General features: G+C 38.7%; 2 protein-coding genes and 1 long non-coding RNA gene across 4 annotated transcripts in view; all 3 read right to left on the bottom strand.

The window, feature by feature from the left end:
* Positions 1-9,165, bottom strand: part of LOC117482071 (B-cell receptor CD22-like) — a 1,109,798-nt gene extending 1,100,633 nt beyond the window's left edge. Inside the window, exon 1 of the mRNA XM_034130069.1 lies at positions 9,008-9,165. The gene's annotated coding sequence lies outside the window, so the exon portion shown is untranslated. The remainder of the gene's footprint in view (positions 1-9,007) is intronic.
* On the bottom strand, positions 11-6,526 carry LOC117482057 (B-cell receptor CD22-like). 2 transcript variants are annotated; one of them, XM_034130041.1, is made up of 11 exons: positions 6,476-6,526; positions 6,319-6,398; positions 4,785-5,147; positions 4,450-4,662; positions 3,025-3,285; positions 1,955-2,212; positions 1,427-1,687; positions 948-1,044; positions 780-840; positions 290-465; positions 11-195 (listed from the first exon to the last, which is right to left on the bottom strand). In XM_034130041.1, the coding sequence occupies exons 2-11, from the start codon at positions 6,386-6,388 to the stop codon at positions 129-131; spliced, it is 1,827 nt and encodes a 608-aa protein (XP_033985932.1). In that variant the 5' UTR covers positions 6,389-6,398; positions 6,476-6,526; the 3' UTR covers positions 11-128. The 2 variants fall into 2 exon arrangements, with proteins under 2 accessions (XP_033985932.1, XP_033985933.1); XM_034130042.1 differs by having other exon boundaries at positions 948-1,029.
* Positions 9,166-14,755: 5,590 nt separating the features above from the next.
* LOC117482113 lies at positions 14,756-15,638 on the bottom strand. The gene is made up of 4 exons (XR_004555825.1): positions 15,507-15,638; positions 15,244-15,331; positions 15,091-15,145; positions 14,756-14,850 (listed from the first exon to the last, which is right to left on the bottom strand). It is a non-coding gene; the product is annotated as an uncharacterized LOC117482113 (long non-coding RNA).
* Between the last annotated feature and the right edge of the window lie 5,054 nt (positions 15,639-20,692).

Here is a 20,692-nt window from a genome sequence, read left to right as displayed (position 1 = left end):
ATCGCCTCATTCTTGGAGAGGTCCACCCTGAGACATATATTTAATAAATCCACATTACCCTGTGTACATAGAAATGTGATTGTAATAAAAACTGAAGTATCATCCTTCAAATGCAACGCCTGCTGTGTTTATCTGGATTTGTTGACCGTGCTGTACAATGCAGCGGGATCCTCTTCAGAGTCCTGACCTCTGGTCCTGAGAGATAAATGATGTATTTCTTAGTGGTAATAATAATGCAAAAGGAATTGAATTAAATATGAATAATGTTCCTGTGTGAGGATCTGCTCACCTCGGGGCAGCACTGCTGAACTTGACGGCAGCGTACTCTGAGACTTCCTGTTGCTCTGTGTGTCTGAGGGGCCGAGCTGCTCTCATGTTGGAGTCAAGAGGGTCTGCCCGGTTGTTGTTGAAGTGAACGCTGGCATACTGAAGGTCCTCCTGCTGCTCCGGCTGATCAGGTACACACTGCAGGGAGGAAAACACTTTCAGATACACATTTTCACATTCATAAGTATTTCATTTACAGAGGAATGGACCCAGGACAGAAAAGGCCAAAGCAACAGCAGCTGTGGTAATGATGGGAAAATATCCCTGCTTTATCAACTTGATGCTTTATGACAGAAAAGATTAAAGGATCAAAGATAGGAAAACTTCTGGATGTACTTTAAATGTACTCATGTCTAAGAAGAGAATCAAAGAGATTGTGATAGAAATTAACTTTTGTAAAGGATGTAAAATAGCAGAACTTAAGAATCACTTAAAGGCAATGAGACTCTCACCTCTTCCCTGATGTCCGCTCTCTCTTCAGGCTCAGACGAGTCTCTAGAAGCCCTCTTTCTTCTGGTTAGGAGAGTTTATAAAGAAAAACAAGATCAAATGTTTGACAACAGACAAACAGACTTTTAATGATTTAACAAACAATGATTAAGAGAAACAGATCTGCTCACCTGATCCACAGGAAGACAGAGAGAGAAATGACAGCCAGGAGAACAACAGGGATTGTTACAGCAGCTGGTAGCTTCCATGATCCTGAGAAACAGTGATCTACAGAGAACAGATGGTTAATACAGATGTGTTTCTCTAATATGGATACAAGTAGTACCCCTAGGGGTACTGTGGGGTACTGTGGGGGGCACATGTGATTTTTATGCCTATAGTTTTTATTATTTCTAAATTAATGAAACTGTTCCAGTTGAATTAAAATAATAATGTAAATAAACCAAATGTATATGTTATACTCCTATTTTCCCAATTGCAATTACATTCATGATGAGGCTTTACCTTTATATTTGAATATAAAGAAAACATTATGAACCCTATCCCTGATCCAAGAACATTTTTTAAAAGTCGGACTACTATGCAGATGATGTGACTGAAACAAACAAGCTTATACGTTTCTGGTAGTAGATGAATGCATAAAACGTACCTGCCACAACAATCAGAGTTAAGGTGGAGTTACGACGTCCTAACTTGTTCTGGGCTCCACAGGAATAACTCCCACTGTGTTCAGCACTGAAGTCAGTGATGGTGAAGATCTGTCCTGAAGCTTTTGGAGAGTCTTCATCCTTCTTGTACCAGGTGTAGTTAGCTGCTGGGTTAGCATCACTGCTACAGGTCAGAGTCACTGAACTGCCCTCCTCTATCTCAGCAGAGGGACTCACTGACACAGAGGGAGGCTTTGGAGCATCTGGAGATTTAGAAAGACCCATGAGTTTAACATAAGATATTTGCATTTTGTATTAGGGCATGACTCTTGGGAATAAGCGTTTAAAGAGCTATCATTGTCTGTCAAGAAAAAATTAGACAGTTACCGGTATATTTACAATATTTCTGTAATTATTGTCAATAAATGTTCTTGACCATATGTGTTAAACAGGTAGACTGGAGCTACATGACATTCATCCCTTAATACTGGGTCACCACAGCATCGTAGTTGCTAATGTGTTATACTCACACTGGACATTAATATATTTAGATGAAGAGTTGACCTCTCCATATTGATTCTCAGACTTGCAGTAATAGTTCCCTCTGTCCTCAGACCTGATGGAGGTGAAATTATAACTTCCTTTTACTCCCAGAGGCAGTGTTTGGTTCCTCTTGTACCAGGTGTAGTTAGCTGCTGGGTTAGCATCACTGCTACAGGTCAGAGTCACTGAACTGCCCTCCTCTATCTCAGAGGGACTCACTGACACAGAAGGGAGCTTTGGAGGATCTAGAGGAAATACAATACATCAACAAAAATGGGTAAAAATACATCATGTTGAATTGAAATGAAAAATAGTTATCTGTGTGAGCATCTGACTTTAGAAGTGTTTTTTGACAGGTATAGAGCTAAAGACAACAATTATGTTGTATATCAACAGGTTGCAACCCAGTCTCACGGCATTTCGTGTTATAGTCACGAAATTAATCTATTGACTCGTGTTCACCAACACGATTTTCGCATTTTTTTCGTGTCACACAGAACGATTTTAAATGCAATGTATTTCTATTGGTAGTTTGTTTCGTGCCTGCAACACGTCTTTTTGTCCAGTCGGGTCTTGGAATACCAGAAGCTGTGTGGTTCATAAAAACATGTTCTTACTCAATATCTTACCCTAAGCCTAACCCTATCCCTTTTATTTTAAATTGTATAATGTCGGAGTTTTTTTTGCCGTCAGTGAGGAAAAGAAATGGCTCAGAGCCTCAGAATACTGACATCTGTATTTTATGTCATCTTTTTTTCCTTCTAATTTATTATTATTTGGTGCAGGCACGAAACGTACTACCAATATAAATACATTGCTTCTAAAATCGTTCTGTGTCAGAATACTGAAATCTGTATTTTTTGTAATCTGTTTTTCCTTCTAATTTGTTATGATTTACATTGCTTTTAAAATCGTTCTGTGTGACACGAAAAAAATGGCGAAATCGTGTTGGTGAACACGAATCAATAGATTAATTTCGTGACTATAACACGAAATGCCGTGAGACTGGGTTGAAAGATTAGACACATGTGATCTTTATATAAACTGTTTCACTCACATTTCACATCAATAGGGATCACTTCTGATGTCTTCCCCAGCGTGTTCTCAGCTGTACACAAATACTGTCCAGAGTCAGAAACCTGGATGGAGCTGAGGACAAGCTGTGGTTCTGTAGTGAGAGGAGGAAGTCTCTGATTTCCATTTACCTTGTACCAGGTGTAGTTAGCTGCTGGGTTAGCATCACTGCTACAGGTCAGAGTCACTGAACTGCCCTCCTTTATCTCAGCAGAGACTGACACAGAGGGAAGCCTTGGAGCATCTGGAAGAGAAATTAACATTAATTATTTAAATATTAGAATATTTAATGATTTACTATTTTAATTTTCATTTGTATTTTAATATGATAATGTAGTTCCTGGAGCTGTCACACATTACACCGTTGCTGTTTGAAACTGAAAGCAATTTTTAACAACTTTAAAAATGTTCTTTTTATATACTGATTGTGTTCTGATGAGTCAGTCCTTACATTCTTCTTAACACCAGGAGTTATTATTATAATTGTTTTCTTTTTTAGGCTGTAAGATCAATCTTTAGTTATGTTTTGTATAAAAACCTCTTGCTCTAAATATACTATTATTAAAAAAACACTGTATGAAATGATTGGGGTTTTTATACAAATGAATGTCCTGGTTAATGAGAAGGTGACTTTTAACTTTCACCCGTCTTTCATGTTGAAATGTTATCAGTGCATGCCGTAGCTGCCCCTCTAAAGCCCCTAGTTGTGGAGTTAATTAATACTCTTACATTTTCTTCTAAAGAGGTCCCTCATGAGTAACTTACGTTCCAGGTGCTGGCTGTTTTTACTGAGCTTATAAAATCCACATTTCTTCATCTTTCATCTGCAACCGTGAATAACATGCAGAGCAATCTAAAGGTAACCTCATTTGTATCCTTAGGGCAATTTAATGTATTAAGTTTACCGGATTTTACTATTTCACTTCCACTTGTTCTTGATTTAATTTAACCAATTATAACATTTGTAATTTTCTGGTTGGTTCCGCTGATATATTTGTTTACTCTTACGCTATATTCCATTTGAGGTCTCGAGAAAAACGAGTTTCCAAGTGATCTCATTTATTTCCTCCAGATGGCTTATATACTGTTGTTATTTTATATTTTTGTTAAATATTTAATATCAACAAAAATCACTTCCAGTTGTTCTTGATTTAGTTTTTTTAATTGCTAAGAATTTATCTGCCTAATTTATTCTTACATTTATTTTTTAGATGTTCTTGGTGCGTATAGGATTTTCCTTTTATTGTTTACTTTATGTTGCTTTTATTACAATTATGTACAGGTTACAGCTACCTTTTAGTTTTTGTTATACTGCTGTCTCCATATGAAGATTAAGAATACTGCAGTGAGGTTATCTCTGAAATGTAATTGTAATGTAATGTCAGTGTGTGTGTAGTGGTTAACTCACACACTGCAGGAGAGGGGAAGTCTTCATGTCCTTTCAGAGCACAGGAATATCTGTCTGTAGAACCTAATGTGAATAAATGAGTAGAATATATTGAAGTCGTAGATTTCTCTCCGTTCTCGTACCAGACATAATGACCAGAGGGTACAAGACAACTGCTCTGACACTTCAGCTCTGCCCGGTTAGCATGTGTGGGTTCAAACTGCACCGTGAGACCTGGATTTGTGAAGAAAGATAAACTATCAACAAACATGCATTCATACACATTTATGTTATTGTTTTCTAGATTTTGAACATTTTGAACGATTATAAATAATTCAAATGAATGAAAATGTTACCTGTGACTGACAAACAGACAAACAAAGTGACTCCAGGTGCAGCAGCATATTGAGCTAGGTTTGTTTTGATCCTGAACTTGTACTCAGCTGAGTCGCTCTCTGTCAGGTTTTTGATTCTCAGAGTGCAGATGTTGTTTTCACAGCGATACTCTACACAACCTGCATACTCTGAGACTGTGGTCACATCTACAGGGTTACCATCACTGTTCTCAATGAACCAGAATGTTTTATTTACTTTATTTTGACTGCCTTTTATTGTGGATGGATATTTGTAGGTGCAGTTTATCTCCACTGTTGATCCTTTCACAGCATAGACCTCAGTAGAAGTGTAATTCCCTCCCCAGTCATCCTGACCCTGAACCACTGAAACACAGAGCACATCAGAAACTAGAATCAAAGTGAATGACTTAAGTTAACAATTAGTTAATAAGAATATTTGTATCATATCAGGAAATCTAAGCTGGGCAATCGTCAAGATCCCCAATCATCAGAAAAAGATTATAATCATGCATCTACGGTATCTAACGAGGACTGAATATAGATTTTTATTAGGTGTTCAACTGTTCATTCATAAGAGAATATATCCTTCTTTTATGGGTTTCCAAGTTGGTCTATATAATGAACAAAGTGTTTTAAAATAGCTTAAAAGGAGACGTTTATGAGTCAACAAATAATGATGAAGTTACATTTTTTATATTAAGCTCTCTCAATTCCTTCTTAAGCACTTCATACCTGATGCAATTTTACTTTATGACTTATTTTAGAGTCATATCCAAATTGTACCAGGTCAAAAAACAAACTTTTAGCTCAGTTTTTCAACGTCAGTGATGTCAAAGATTGGAAGAATTAGAAAAGTGTGTGACTCTCTTGTACAGTTCTCTCTGTTCGCTCTGTGGTCAGTTTGCTGCTGAGTTGAGTGTGAAAATAACAATAAATGCAGAACACTGAGGTGTGAGCAGCTTCTGTCTGATATACAGATGAGAAAAAGAAGAAGACTGCTTTAAACTCAGAGTGTGAATATAACACTGAGGTCAGAGAGGAGAGAAGGAACTAGAAGGGTTTGGTGCAGAGGTATGGCGACATGAGAGAAGTTGAGACAGTGTAAAATGACTAGTGAGAAAAATATCCCTCAAACACTAACATTTAATAAAAAACGGCAATCATCTTTTTAACCAGGGTCATCTTAGAAATAAAACAAAGCAAAGGTTTTCACAGGGTGAGGAGGGAACAATATTCTCAGTTTACAGCGTGTAAATGTTCTGGGCACACAGTTACTTTAAGCAAAAGATAAGTAATGACGTTGACCAACACAGGAAAGATCTTTTTACGAATAGTCATTACAATTAAAAACTTGGTAACATCTAAGTGTTTCAACAAAGCTACACAAAACATATATTTGGAATATTTCTGGAAAGTTTGCATTTCATCCAACCCCGATCCACTTCTTTCTACAAATGACCTGCTTTCACAAGTCCCACATTTCCCCAGAATCCCCTCTGTTCATGTGATGAATGTAAGTGTAGATGTACAGTACCTGACACAGAGAGCAGGAAGACGACTAATCCACTCGCTGCTGCAGTTAGACTCATAGCTGCTCCTCTCATCTCTGTGAGACTATAAAACATGTCAGATTAAATAATGTTCACAGGAGGTGTACAGAATCATTACATCAATAAACTGTTTCTACTCACAGTGAAGGAGGAACGATGTGTTGAGAGATGCCTTTCCTCTGTCACCAATGAGCAGAAGACGGATATCAGGCTGTTAAGAGACTAGATTTACTTCCTGTTTAGACTATTAATATGCATGATGAGCCAAACCCAGTAACACCCACTGCACAATAAAGTTTGATTGTTTAACAAACAATACACTTTTCTTAAACTAAATAAACTATGGCTAAAGACCCGATTAGCTACCTATACTGACTCCTGAAAAAAGCATTAGAAAGGATTTCAAATGATAAGGGTAAAACAGTTGCTCTCTATGAGCACTGAGGACGTCACACAGTCTGCAGGTGGAGTGAAGGAACAGGAATGCATTAACCTGTGAACCCACGAGGCAGTTTAACTGAACAGGATGAAGAGAACCAAATTAATTATAAGAGAGAATGGAAAATGCCATATCATTTCTCTTGGTTTGTTTCTTCTCTGCTCTCTCTGCGGTCAGGTTGCTTCTGTTTCTGAGAAATGCAGAACTGTGAGACGTGAGAAACTCACATGCCTGTTAGTGTGAACCCAACATGAACAAACACATCACACTCATAATCAAGTGGACTGGTAGGATTTGGACACACAGAGTTTAATGATATGAAAAACACATGTTCAATGACTTTGGATGTTTAGGTGGATCAGTTGAATTAACTGTAAACATATGTCCAATGTTTACATTTATTAAAGCACTTTAACATTTGAAAAACAACCTCACAGCATGCAGCAAACTTCATTATGAATGATTTGCATGTTTAGGAGGTAAGAGAGGACATCAGTACTTTAGTAGTTTGGGTGAAATGACCCTTTAAAGCAGACAGTGGAGGGAGCTCTGAGTGATGAAGCCTGAATGTGTCTCACTTAAGATCCCCCAGTGGAGGACAGTGAAACATCAGAAACTGAATCAGGACCCGGAGACAATGTACAGTTTAATATTTAACACTGATTGTTTTGGCACATTTAAATTGACTTTTTCGTCGTTATCTGAATGAAGCAGGACAAACTGTTCAGCCCTATCAACACGGGGCAACCTTTCTAAAGAGGGGTCAGTGTCGCTCTTGTTCCCTCTTGCTCTTTGGCACGAAGGCCACTTCCGGGTTCCGTTTACGTGCTTTCTCCGCTGGCACCGGTGAGTTTGCGCTGGCTGCCGTTTGTAGAAAGACGGCTGTTTTGCCTCAACGTCTGTGCTTCACCGCTACACTGCTGCCTGGCGGGTGTTGCTCTTGGCCTGCATCGTCTGTATTGCCTCTTTGTGTCACTGTGCATTACACTACATGACCACATTTTAAACATTGTTATAGTGGACTGTTCGATGAATTTCTTTTTATGATTAGTTATTTCATTTACCCTGTTGAGTTAAGCTTGTTTTGTTTATTTAGTTCAATATTAAGTAGATTGTTGGGTTAATTTCCGTTTCTTTTGTTTAGTTGTTTTCGACCCTGTTCTAAACATGTTTTGTTTATTTCAGTCGATATTAGTTATATCTCTTAGTATTATTGATTTCTTATTGTGTTTATACTGATCTTATGTGTTGGTTTGTGTATTAATTAGTTTTGACTGTTTCCCCCAGTAATGTGTTTTGTTGGCCCCTCTTTAGTTGCTGAGAGCCAAAGGTGTGTTGGCTCCCCCTGGTGTTGGTGTTCCTTCGTGTGTGAGTGTTTAGTGATCACGGGTGCCCTCATTTACTTTGTGGGGATCCCTCTCACCCCTCGTCACCTCCATCCACTGGTAAGCCTCAGCATCCCTTAATTAAGATGTCCCCCTTTATGTTCAGTGTGTATGATGATCTTAATGTGTTTTTTAATGGTATTTAATACTTGAAATCAAACATGTGATGAATTGGAACCACCTCTCCTGCCCCTCAGTATTACGAACCTGATGCCTTATTGGTACTTTGAATAATTATTTCCTTGGGTGCAATTCCCAAGGTGGCGTTGTCTGGCTTTTGGTTAAATGTAGATCTTAAATAGGAGTTCAAACAAACACTACCACGTGCCACCACATTAACATTTTATGAGTTTAACCATTTCTACTCAGGTGTGTTTCTGCCAAATCAGAATATGAGCAAGAATACCTGGAATAAGACAAATGAATGCACGAGAGGATAAAGGGAGGCAGGAATGGATGGTGTAGTAGTGAGTTTCCATATAGAAGTGCTCTGTATTATGATCTGTAGACCTTATTGTTGGCTGCGCCTGACAACACATGAAGTCAAGTTACAGAACACTGTCCATATGTAGAAGATGCAGAAGAGGATCATACCTTTGACACTTGAAAAAGCCAGTTCAGTCTTTGCTCCTGGGTCTGGTCGTCCGCTGACTAACCACCTGCCAATCTCACTTCTTTCTGTTGTCTCTCTGTATTTTCTCCAAATGAATTTCCGTGCATCTTGTTTGGTCACTAATATATGCCTGTGTATGTTTGCTGTATAATTGAATGGAATATTTATATAAAGTGTCAAAGTGTTTAGAAAAGCTAAATATAATGTGGATAAAAAAACATGTGGATGTACATTACCTGGCATAGAGAGAAGGAAGACAACAAATCCACTCGCTGTTAAACTCATAGCTGCTGCTCTCGTCTCCGTGTGGCTTCAGTGACAAAATAACAAAGAAGTTGATTGATGTCCACAAGAAAACCCTCTACATTAAAAGAAAGGGAGTTCAGGAGACCAGTTTGTGGTGAACAGACCACCTCTCCTCACTGACAAGAGAACACACATCCTAATGGCGGGGCCTCGCATATGACGCACACCTGTTAGCCTGTTCCACCATTCTTCGTTTTCCGAGGCTAGGAAGGATTCTTGCTTCTGAAGCAAGGGACTCGGAAGACGTGTCCTACCAAGCAAGCGTCCTCGACATTGAGAAACACCCACACACTCACTCACACACTTCACTCACTCGCACACTTCACTCACTCGCACACTTCACTCACTCACACACTTCACTCACTCACACACTTCACTCACTCACTCACTTCACTCACACACTTCTCTCACTCACACACTTCACTCACTCACACACTTCACTCACTCACACACTTCACTCACTCACACACTTCACTAACTCTCACACTTCACTGACTCACACACTTCACTGACTCACACACTTCACTCACTCACACACTTCACTCACTCACACACTTCACTGACTCACACACTTCACTGACTCACACACTTCACTCACTCACACACTTCACTCACTCACACACTTCACTAACTCTCACACTTCACTCACTCACACACTTCACTCACTCACACACTTCACTCACTCACACACTTCACTGACTCACACACTTCACTCACACACTTCACTAACTCACACACTTCACTAACTCACACACTTCACTCACTCACACACTCACTCACTCACACACTTCACTAACTCTCACACTTCACTCACTCACACACTTCACTCACTCACACACTTCACTCACTCACACTTCACTGACTCACACACTTCACTCACACACTTCACTCACTCACACACTTCTCTCACTCACTCACTCACTCACTCACTCACACACACACACACACACACACTTCTCTCACTCACACACTTCACTCACACACTTCACTAACTCACACACTTCACTCACTCACACACCTTCACTCACTCACACACTTCACTCACTCACACTCTTCTCTCACTCACACACTCTCTCACTCACACACTTCTCTCACTCACACACTTCTCTCACTCACACACACACACACACACACACTTCTCTCACTCACACACTTCACTCACACACTTCACTCACACACTTCACGAACTCACACACTCACTAACTCACACACTTCACTCACTCACCACACTTCACTCCACTCACGAAACCTTCTCTCACTCACACACTTCTCTCACTCACACACTTCTCTCACTCACACACACAGACACACACACACTTCTCTCACTCACACACTTCACTCACACACTCACTCACACACTTCACGAACTCACACACTTCACTAACTCACACACTTCACTCACTCACACACTTCACTCACTCACACACTTCACTCACTCACACTCTTCTCTCACTCACACACTTCTCTCACTCACACACACACACACACACACAGACACACACACACTTCTCTCACTCACACACTTCACTCACACACTTCACTCACACACTTCACGAACTCACACACTTCACTAACTCACACACTTCACTCACTCACACACTTCACTCACTCACACACTTCACTCACTCACACTCTTCTCTCACTCACACACTTCTCTCACTCACACACACACACACACACACACACACACACACACACACTTCTCTCACTCACACACTTCACTCACACACTTCTCTCACTCACACACTTCACTCACACACTTCTCTCACTCAGTGTGACAGCCTTCACTGTGTTCTTTATACCTTCTGATGTCTCCTCACAAACTCTGCACTTTCATCACTGCAGCTTGTTTTGTTTAATATTGTTTCCAGTGTTTTTATTTCAAGTGAACACGTGCAATTATTCTATTTTTAAATGACAGATTAGTGACACTAATGTTAGCATTAGTGTCACTAATGCTATCATTAGCATTAGTGTGGACAAGAGTTATGAACATTTCAACCTTTATTGATGAACTCAAACCAGAACAGAACGAGAGAAAGGTAAACACATGAAGTACAGAGCAAAAGACTAGGGTCAGAATAACAGGTGTAACAACAAAGCAAAATAGATAAATGCAACAAGTTGTGATGGTTATGAACTTAAAGAGTAACAAAGAAATTAACTATTTAAATTGGTGATAATGGAACTTTTATATTTACATAAACAGATGTCAGAATAAGAATGTGTGAACATTAAGGCCGTACACACACCAAAGATAAATGTGCTTTACAGGCTCTTGGTAATGGTTTTCCATCAGTGAAATACGGCTCTTTACTGACACCTAGTGGCAGCAGAATGAAACTGCAACTACATCAGCAACACATGTTCCTCTCTGATATCCCAATGTGCTTTTCAAAAGCTAAATGTATTTTGGAATGGATACAAAATAACACAAACAAGTAGTTGTTGATATTTCAGTCTAGACAAGAAAAAAAACATATAAAATAAAGTAGATAAATGTACTTACAAAACAATGAAATTGGTTTGTTATCAGTAAATTATAACTCTTTAGTAATATCTATATTTTCCAACAAGCCAGCAGTTAGAGATCAGATCTCTTGTTGCAACATCTCTACATTTGGCAAAAATCATGTTACACAAGAAATATTAATAATTCAGTACATTAAAGGTAGGGTAGGTAAGTTTGAGAAACCGGCTCGAGATCGCTAGAATTTGAAAATACACAACCGGAGAAAATCTGCCCCTTCCTTCAGACTTCCTTATAGAGCCCCTCCTCCAACACCCACGAACGCGCACATGAGCAATGAGGGCACGAGATAAGTTTGTGCACAGATGGAAGGCTAGCAGGCAGGTAGGCCATCCAGTTATTTTAGCCGGGCCGGCTCAGATGATTGGTCGTGCTTTTTACAGTATTACGGCTTCCACAGATGACATTTTTTTATGGATTTTTTGTCAATTCACTTAAGATATTCATTGCTCTCGGGATGTTAAGAGCATTCCATGGAATATAACAAAAAGTGTATCTCGAGCCGGTTTCTCAAATGTACCTACCCCACCTTTAAGCTGTGAAATACTTAACAAAATCTTTACATTTGAGCCATTCAGATTAATAAAAACTAGGCTGAAAACTTATCGCCTCATTCTTGGAGAGGTCCACCCTGAGACATATATTTAAAAATTCCACATTACCCTGTGTAAATAGAAATGTGATTGTAAAAAAACAGAAGTATCATCCTTCAAATGCAACGCCTGCTGTGTTCAGTGGGATTTGTTGACCGTGCTGTACAATGCAGCTGGATCCTCTTCAGAGTCCTGACCTCTGGTCCTGAGAAATAAATGATGTATTTCTTAGTGGTAATAATAATGCAAAGGGAATTAAATGATATGTGAACAATGTTCCTGTGTGAGGATCTGCTCACCTCGGGGCAGCACTGCTGAACTTGACGGCAGCGTACTCCGGGACTTCCTGTTGCTCCGTGTGTCTGAGGGGCTGAGCTGCTCTCATGTTGGAGTAAAGAGGGTCTGCCCGGTTGTTGAAGTGAACGCTGGCATACTGAAGGTCATCCTGCTGCTCCGGCTGATCAGGTACACACCGCAGGGATAAAAACACTTTAAACTACACATTTTCACATTAATAAGTATTTCATTTACAGAGGAATGGACCCAGGACAGAAAAGGCCAAAGCAACAGCAGCTGTGGTAATGATGGAAAAATATCCCTGCTTTATCAACTTGATGCTTTATGACAGAAAAGATAAAAGGATAAAAGGTAGGAAAACCTCTGGATGTACTTGAAATGTACTCATGTCTAAAAGGAGAATCAAAGAGATTGTGATAGAAATTAACTTTTTATAGAAGGATGTAAAAAGAGCAGCAAGAGGTCCTTCTATGTCAGATAAATGTTCTATAAGCACTTAAAGACCATGAATCTTACTCAGTAACATCTAACAAGGCCTTCTACTAGTGCGCTTATGTTTCATTTTGTGAAAATCTAAACTGTACATTGAGTGAAATTTGATGTTTTTAGGCTCTCTCTGTTTTAAATAGACTTCATTGGCTCTGTCAGCAGTATATTAATCAAGACACTGACGAAGATTTTTAAAAGTTATTTATTTTGTGGAATAAAAAAAAAACAATTTGACTAGACTTTTTTAACCTGTTAAGCCCGAGAGACCCCGGTACCGGGGCACTGCCGCAACATCTTGCAGGAAATAGTGTCTGAGGGCATGTTCATTTAATAAACTATGAATGTTTTATATCCATGTAACGGGAAGAAACTCATCTAACTGATCATTTTTTTTTTTTTTTTAAAAGAAAACCCACAATGCTAACACTGAGCCTCTGAATTAGCAACGAGCGAAAAATGCTAACAGATTACTGCACCGAAAATCACTCACAAAACCTTATTATTTATCTTTTGTTCACATCCATGACATCGTTTCACATCGTGATGTGACACAGAATCGATGGGTACCCTCATTATCACTGAATTATACGTATTTGCGACGTTATAAGCAAAAACGGACATCAAAACATTTGATGCTAGGTAGCTAAGAATGCTAACAAGTTTACCTTGGCTCTGTAGTCTCTCCAAAGTGGTCTTCAATGGCATTAAAACAATAAAAACGCTGCTGTCCCTTTGAAATGATTTCTGATAATCCATGAGCAATGAGACTGATAATCCATGCTTTTACGTTTCTAGATGTCAGAGCTAGACTGTAGCTTCACTCTAATGCAAAGCCCCCACCTTTTTTTTCACCATGAGTGTGTGTGGGGGACTCCCCCTTCGATTCTATTGGCTCTAACGGTCAGAAAGAGGTGTCAACCATCAAAATCGAGCAAGGGGGGCCAGAGATATGGAAAATCCACCCAAATCACCCCAGAAGTGGTTTCTTTTTGCTAAATCTCTCTAAAAAGGTCAAATGTCACTTGTTTTGCATCAATCTTGATACAGGGTACTTATTATATGTTGTACTTTGGATTCCTAAAGCTTTTAGTCTACTAACCCATCATCCAAGGGTAGTTTTCACTATCTGTAAAAAATAATTTTTGGACGGACATTATAATTTACAGTTTTTTACTATGTAAAATCTGAATTTTCTTTAAAATAAAAAACATTTATATTGATTCTGACTTTTCTACATCCAACTCACAGGTTTATCATTACTTTGAGAAAAAAGATTATTAATTTAACCCTTTTAGAAGTGAAGATACGGTCATTTGTTCTGGGAATGTCATTTTCGAGCCTGAGACCTGAAAAACAGGCTCAGGGCTTAACAGGTTAATATCAACAACTCTGCATATAACAAATAAGCATGTACACATAGTTGAAGCAGTAATATAGAGCACCTGACCATCGGCTGGTCTTAACAATAAATCATGTTTGACACCTCGACATGATTCACTTCAAGCTGCCAGCAGCTCATTCTCTAAACCTACAAGCTGCTGCTACTGAAAACTGACAATACAAGCTTTAAGAGTTGAACGTGAATATATCCACTTTGCACACATCCTGCACAGCCTCGCTCTCCACAGGGACATTTCAACGTCCTTCTTCTTTGTTTCCATCAGGTGAGCGTCTGAAGAAAATCACAGAAACTTTGTGTAAAGTTACAGCTGGAACTGTGACTCTAAATGTGGAGTGGGCCTGTTTGATCTGATGCAGGAGGCTCTAACCTGACTGGACTTCACACCAGGTCTTCCTGCTCCTCTGTGTCTTCTGTCTGTGCTGCAGTGTGTGAGTCGTTCTCATACTCAGGAACAGAGTCCAACTGATGAAGAGAGAGAAGACACAATTAGACCCTCATTCATGAAACCTGCATATACTTTAAGAATTTATAAAACATTTTTCATATTTTAAAGTTGATGCCAATTATTTCTTGGCTAAATTCATTACTGGTTTCAACTCAGGAAGTTGTCTTTAAACACAAGTTCTCTTCACATTGCATTTATGAGCCACAGTATAGCTTTGACGAAGGGGAAATGTTGTCAATAGGTTCGCTCTCTCTCACCTCTATCTCTTCAGGTAGATGTGCTTCAGTGGTGGAGCGCAGAGCTATCTTCTTCCTGGATTAAGGGGAACAACAAATACAGATTGTATTTCATAACAGTGAACTAAAAGATGTAAGAAGGATGTTTAAACTGATGAATTTATATTGTTGTACCTCATCCACAGACTCAGGAGAAACACAGGAATCAGAATCAAGACCCCCAGAGTCGTCCTGATGATATTCACTATCATTGTTGAACTCCCTAGAAACATGAATACATATGTGATACTTTTAACTGCTAGATTGATAAATCACATTGTCAGTGTCATCCACCTCTGACACCATGGAGGTTCCTCCCTGAACACTGACATTTTGAATATGCTTGGGTTGTTTCAGATTACAAAGTGAATCAGGTCTGGTGAATGTAGAGAACTTACCTGTTCCAACACTCAGATGAAAGGTGGAGATACTACGTCCTAACTTGTTCTGGGCTTCACAGGAATAACTCCCACTGTGTTCAGCTCTGAAGTCAGTGATGGTGAAGATCTGTCCTGAAGCTTTTGGAGAGTCTTCATTATCCTTGTACCAGATGTAGTTAGCTGCTGGGTTAGCATCACTGCTACAGGTCAGAGTCACTGAACTGCCCTCCTCTATCTCAGCAGAGGGACTCACTGACACAGAGGGGAGCTTTGGAGCATCTGGAGGAAATACAATAAATCAACAAAAGATTACAAATACATCATGTTGAATTGAGTATTGAAATGAGACATAGTTATTTGTGTGGGAGCATCTGAATTATGGAAGTGTTTTTTGACTGGTATAGAGCTTAAAACAACAATTATGTTGTGTAAATATATTTAGTTTCCTGTTTCACTGCTGGCTTGAATAGCCTGGACATACGACCTGATTTGGGAGCCAATTGTCAACAAAACTGCCTTTTTCATCATCTACTGTAGCTGCTCTCCATCTCATTGACCTACAGCAGCAGACTGTGAACAAAGTTGTCATTGGTTGCATGATGCTTTTTAAATCATCTGGGTTTTACTCACATTTCACATCAATAGAGAAGGGATCAGATCGTCTACTCCCCAGCTTATTCAAAGCTCTACAGTAATACTGTCCAGAGTCAGAGGACTGGATGGAGCTGAGGACGAGAAGTGGTCCTTCATTGACAGAAGAAAGGTGTGCATTTTGATCCGTCTTGTACCAGGTGTAGTTAGCTGCTGGGTTAGCATCACCGCTACAGATGAAGCGTCTTATTTTGGACAGTTTAAAGTGCGAGGGTCGTGATCGGTTCATGCACGTTCCGTGATGGCCGGCCGGCCCCCAGTCAGACTTGATACCGCCCCCATGATAAATACATTTAATTATTGTGAAGCCAGCTGCAATGGATCATTGATCCACCAGGGGGTGCAGTGGGGTTCCACACTGGAGTCATGTGAAATCAACTTCTAAATAATAGATGTTGTTTAGTCGGAAAAAAACGAACGAGCCGGCTCTCCCGATTTTTAATCCTAATTTAATCATCATCATTGATGTTTATGTTCACCGAATTGACATGAAATCACTGACAAATATGAATATTCTGTATTCAACTTCATTGAAACGATCAGGATGGGTGTTATTTTTCCCCACAATGACCAAGTCGCTGCAAATGATCCCATGTATTACATGTACATGGCCACATTCTCAACAAAGTTACGTAACGAAACATTCTGTATTCCTTGCTTACTTTTTATTTAATGCTTTATAACAGCTGGAATAGTTCGTTTAGAACAGGCACCTCACTCGCAATCTGCTCCTCCGCAACGCCTACCACCTACCTCCGGCTGAAATTATGAATGTACAGTAAGGCATAGTAATCATAGATAACACGGCAGGGTCCGTTACAGTTTGTTTTCATCTGATTTCAAATATTTCAAATGTCTGAAGTTAATAAATACATTCTCAGTGTTCAAGTCAATAATAGTCATATAAGAAAAGTACTGATCTAATAACAGAGATTTTATAAGGACTTTTCAATGTTCGACATCGCTCATGTGAAATACAGTAAACTGGATGTTGTGGTGCCGAGAGGCGGGGTATCAAAAGTACAAGCTAAACTTTTATTTAGCATCTGAACGATCTGAACACACTTGTAAACAACGTGATGCCCGGGAAGCGAAGACCCGGCGGAAACAGCTGGTCTGGTTCACTAAAATGTCCGTGTACAGTATATCTGGTACTAATGTATAGCGGATCTTTGTTAAGATCCATATGTCACGGATAGATATTATATATAGAGATGGGATGGCAGAAGGTGCTATATATATATATATAATTCCAAAGCTGGTAAAGACCTTTCAAATTTAGCAATAATAGTCATATAAGAAAAGTACTGATTTGTTCTTGAATATTATAATAAAATAAACACCGGCTGTTGTTATGCCTGCTGTAACGTTTACTTTCTCCGTTCTCCGCTTAAGTAATTATTACTTCCTGGTTAGCTTTCCGCTCGAAATTTAAATCTGAAAATGGCAAAATAACGGAGAAAAAAACGTTCACAGAGAAGACGACAACAATTGTCACTTGCACTTGTCATTTAGCATCTGAACACACTTGTAAACAACGTGATGCCCGGGAAGCGAAGACCCGGCGGAAACAGCTGGTCTGGTTCACTAAAATGTCCGTGTACAGTATATCTGGTACTAATGTATAGCGGATCTTTGTTAAGATCCATATGTCAGTAGAGATGGGATGGCAGAAGGTGCTATATATATATATATATATATATAATTCCAAAGCTGGTAAAGACCTTTCAAATTTAGCAATAATAGTCATATAAGAAAAGTACTGATTTGTTCTTGAATCAACTTTTTTATGGAAAATGTTTTATGTAATTTTATTTCATTTTAAATAAAATGAAAGACATTCACAGTTAATGTAATTAGATATACATTATTAATGCCATACATTTTTAAATGTAATTAGATATACATTATTAATGCCATACATTTTTGCATAAATATTTATTCAGTATGATAGCTGTCTAACAGAAGTTAAATCCATTTCTCACTTATTCTGACAATGTACTTAACCCCAAATAAAAGAACCCAATAAAAATAGTTGTTAAATAATAGTGAAGTCACGTTGTAATAACAATAATTCATCTCTCTCGGTTTTTTTTGTTTTCTTTGTGTGCTTTGCCAAAAGCCACTGTGTCAAGTGTCCTAGTTGGGTTACCGTAACGAACAGCAGCCGGCTCTCGATTTTTAATCCTAATTTAATCGTTTATGTTCGCCGAATTGACATGAAATCACTGACAAATATGAATATACTGTATTCAACTTCATTAAAATGTTATTAACGTGCCTAAACTCAGTAATTCACTAAAAATTACTGATCCCTCCGCGACGCGGAGGGATCCCTGGGTCCCTTGATCCCTGGGTGTTATTTTCCCCCATAATGACCAAGTCGCTGCAAATTATCCCGCTTATTACATGGCCACATTCTCAACAAAGTAACGACATGACTCCCAATATTAATTAAAATGCTTTTATGGATTTAGAAAATATTTTTATTGATTTAAAACATAGTTCTATGTATTGATTTAAATTTACATGCATCCGCTAAGAAAAATAGTCCGTTGTTACCGTTTTTTAAACAGTCAGAATGAAACGGCAGCTCTCAGCTGTGTGTTCACACTCCTAACTCTGATCTTTCTTTTCCAACAGTTAAGTTAACTGTAGGTTACTCTGAGTGACAAGCTTACAGTTAGTGAAGTAACACTTTTTTTTTGTGAGTCACGACCTCGCTGTTTCATTCTAACATAACGCTCCAAATATGACTGTTTCCACTCGGACTTCAATACAGCAACACCATTGTTTGGTTTCCATGGTAGCGTGTCTCTTTAGTAGCGTGCACTCCTTTCCTGTAAATTACAGGTCCAGCCAGGCAAAACAGTAATATGAAATATGAACGTTAGTTTTTAACTGAAATGATCAAATAAAGTCAAAATGTCACAGTGTTTACAAACATTGACCATACCGTTCACCAGTCCCCACCCCACTCTTTGTTTAAAACGAATTGGCCATCGGAATGTGTGTGTCCCAACCCCCCCCTGTGATATCTCTTCACAGGGGGGAGAGAGTTAGACGCTCGTGAATTGTCAACGGGGGGGGGGCCTCTCTGCACGGAGGAGCCGCGGAGAAGTGAATCACAGTGATCTGCTATTTTAAAGTAAATTCAACACATATCGACCCTAAATATAGCATATATTAAGAACGAGAAAGTGTTAACATCGTTTTTTGTAAACATATGACCAATGTGCGAGGGTGATGACATCAGAGCATCGTCCTATGGGCTTAGCCCCGGACAGGTACAACAGGTATTCACTCAGAGGGGGGTAGTTACCCATTTACATGTCAAAAAGCAACATACAGTAGGCGGGTGGGGGATGGTGAACGTTTACATTTCTCTACAGCAGTGGTTCCCAAACTTTTTGTGCCCAAGGCACACCAAAGGACAAGTAAAAATCTCAAGGCACACCTATTGTGCGAAATAGCCCTTATAACACGTGTTATCACTCATATCATGTAAAATATCTGTAAATGTGCATAATTATTTACTAATGCCAAATAAAATGTATAGATAGAACAATCAGTGGTTCAAGTTAGTATATTCCTCAGTGTAACATATCCACTAGTTGCAAAGCTTAAACATTTTTATATATTTTTTTATTTTAAGGGAAAGGATGTTTTCACTACTCAGTTTGTCAACTATGTTACGGACAAACTTGATGTCATTACAATCATTTGATTAAGTCCTGCACTTCAAGTAAAATCAAATTTGAAAGGCTCTTGAGTCTATTCTACCATATATCCAAAGATTTTTTAAAGTTTAAAAAATAATTGTATTAAAGTTTTGTTTTTTCATGTGATATGTTCAGCACTGTCATTAAGTTTAGGGATATTTTGTATTATAAAACTACCATACAGGTCATTTTGATAGTTTTAAGAGATGTCATGTAAAACTCCAACCTGTGTAGATATACATTATACTATAAAGGATATCAGAAGCACTATTTTAGATATTTTAAATTTGAAAAAATGAGGTGCAACATAGTTGACAATGAAAGTCAAACATTTGACGCAAATAACATAGTTGACTGGACACATTATTAACCATCAGCACTATGTTAATTTCAAGGCAGAAGTGCAAAATTCCATTGATAATGATGTGTAATGACGTCTACATGTCGTACAAATTGTCAACTAGGTTACCTGTCAACTAAGTTACTACAGTTATTACAGTACTGGGTAACTCAGTTGACAGGTAACCTAGTTGACAATTTCCCTATTTTGACCCATCATTTCAATGGTAGGCCTTGCCTGGATGACCACATGTCATTTTCTTGAACAGGTTAACATCACATTTGCACATATAATTGAATTAAAATCATTAAACAATTGTAAACCATAACAATGTACGTAACATTGTTGATTGTCAATGAGTATATTAATTGACCATGTGCTATTATACATAAAATATTGTAAAAATGTAGAGGACAATCACCACAGTGTGTTCAAAATGTCTGCCAAAGAGGAACATGGCATCATGTGATGCTGGTGATATGGTATTGGGA

This window comes from Trematomus bernacchii, unplaced genomic scaffold (genome assembly GCF_902827165.1).
Source record: "Trematomus bernacchii unplaced genomic scaffold, fTreBer1.1, whole genome shotgun sequence".
Classification (NCBI taxonomy): domain Eukaryota; kingdom Metazoa; phylum Chordata; class Actinopteri; order Perciformes; family Nototheniidae; genus Trematomus; species Trematomus bernacchii.
This window is presented reverse-complemented; position numbering and strand designations above follow the sequence as displayed.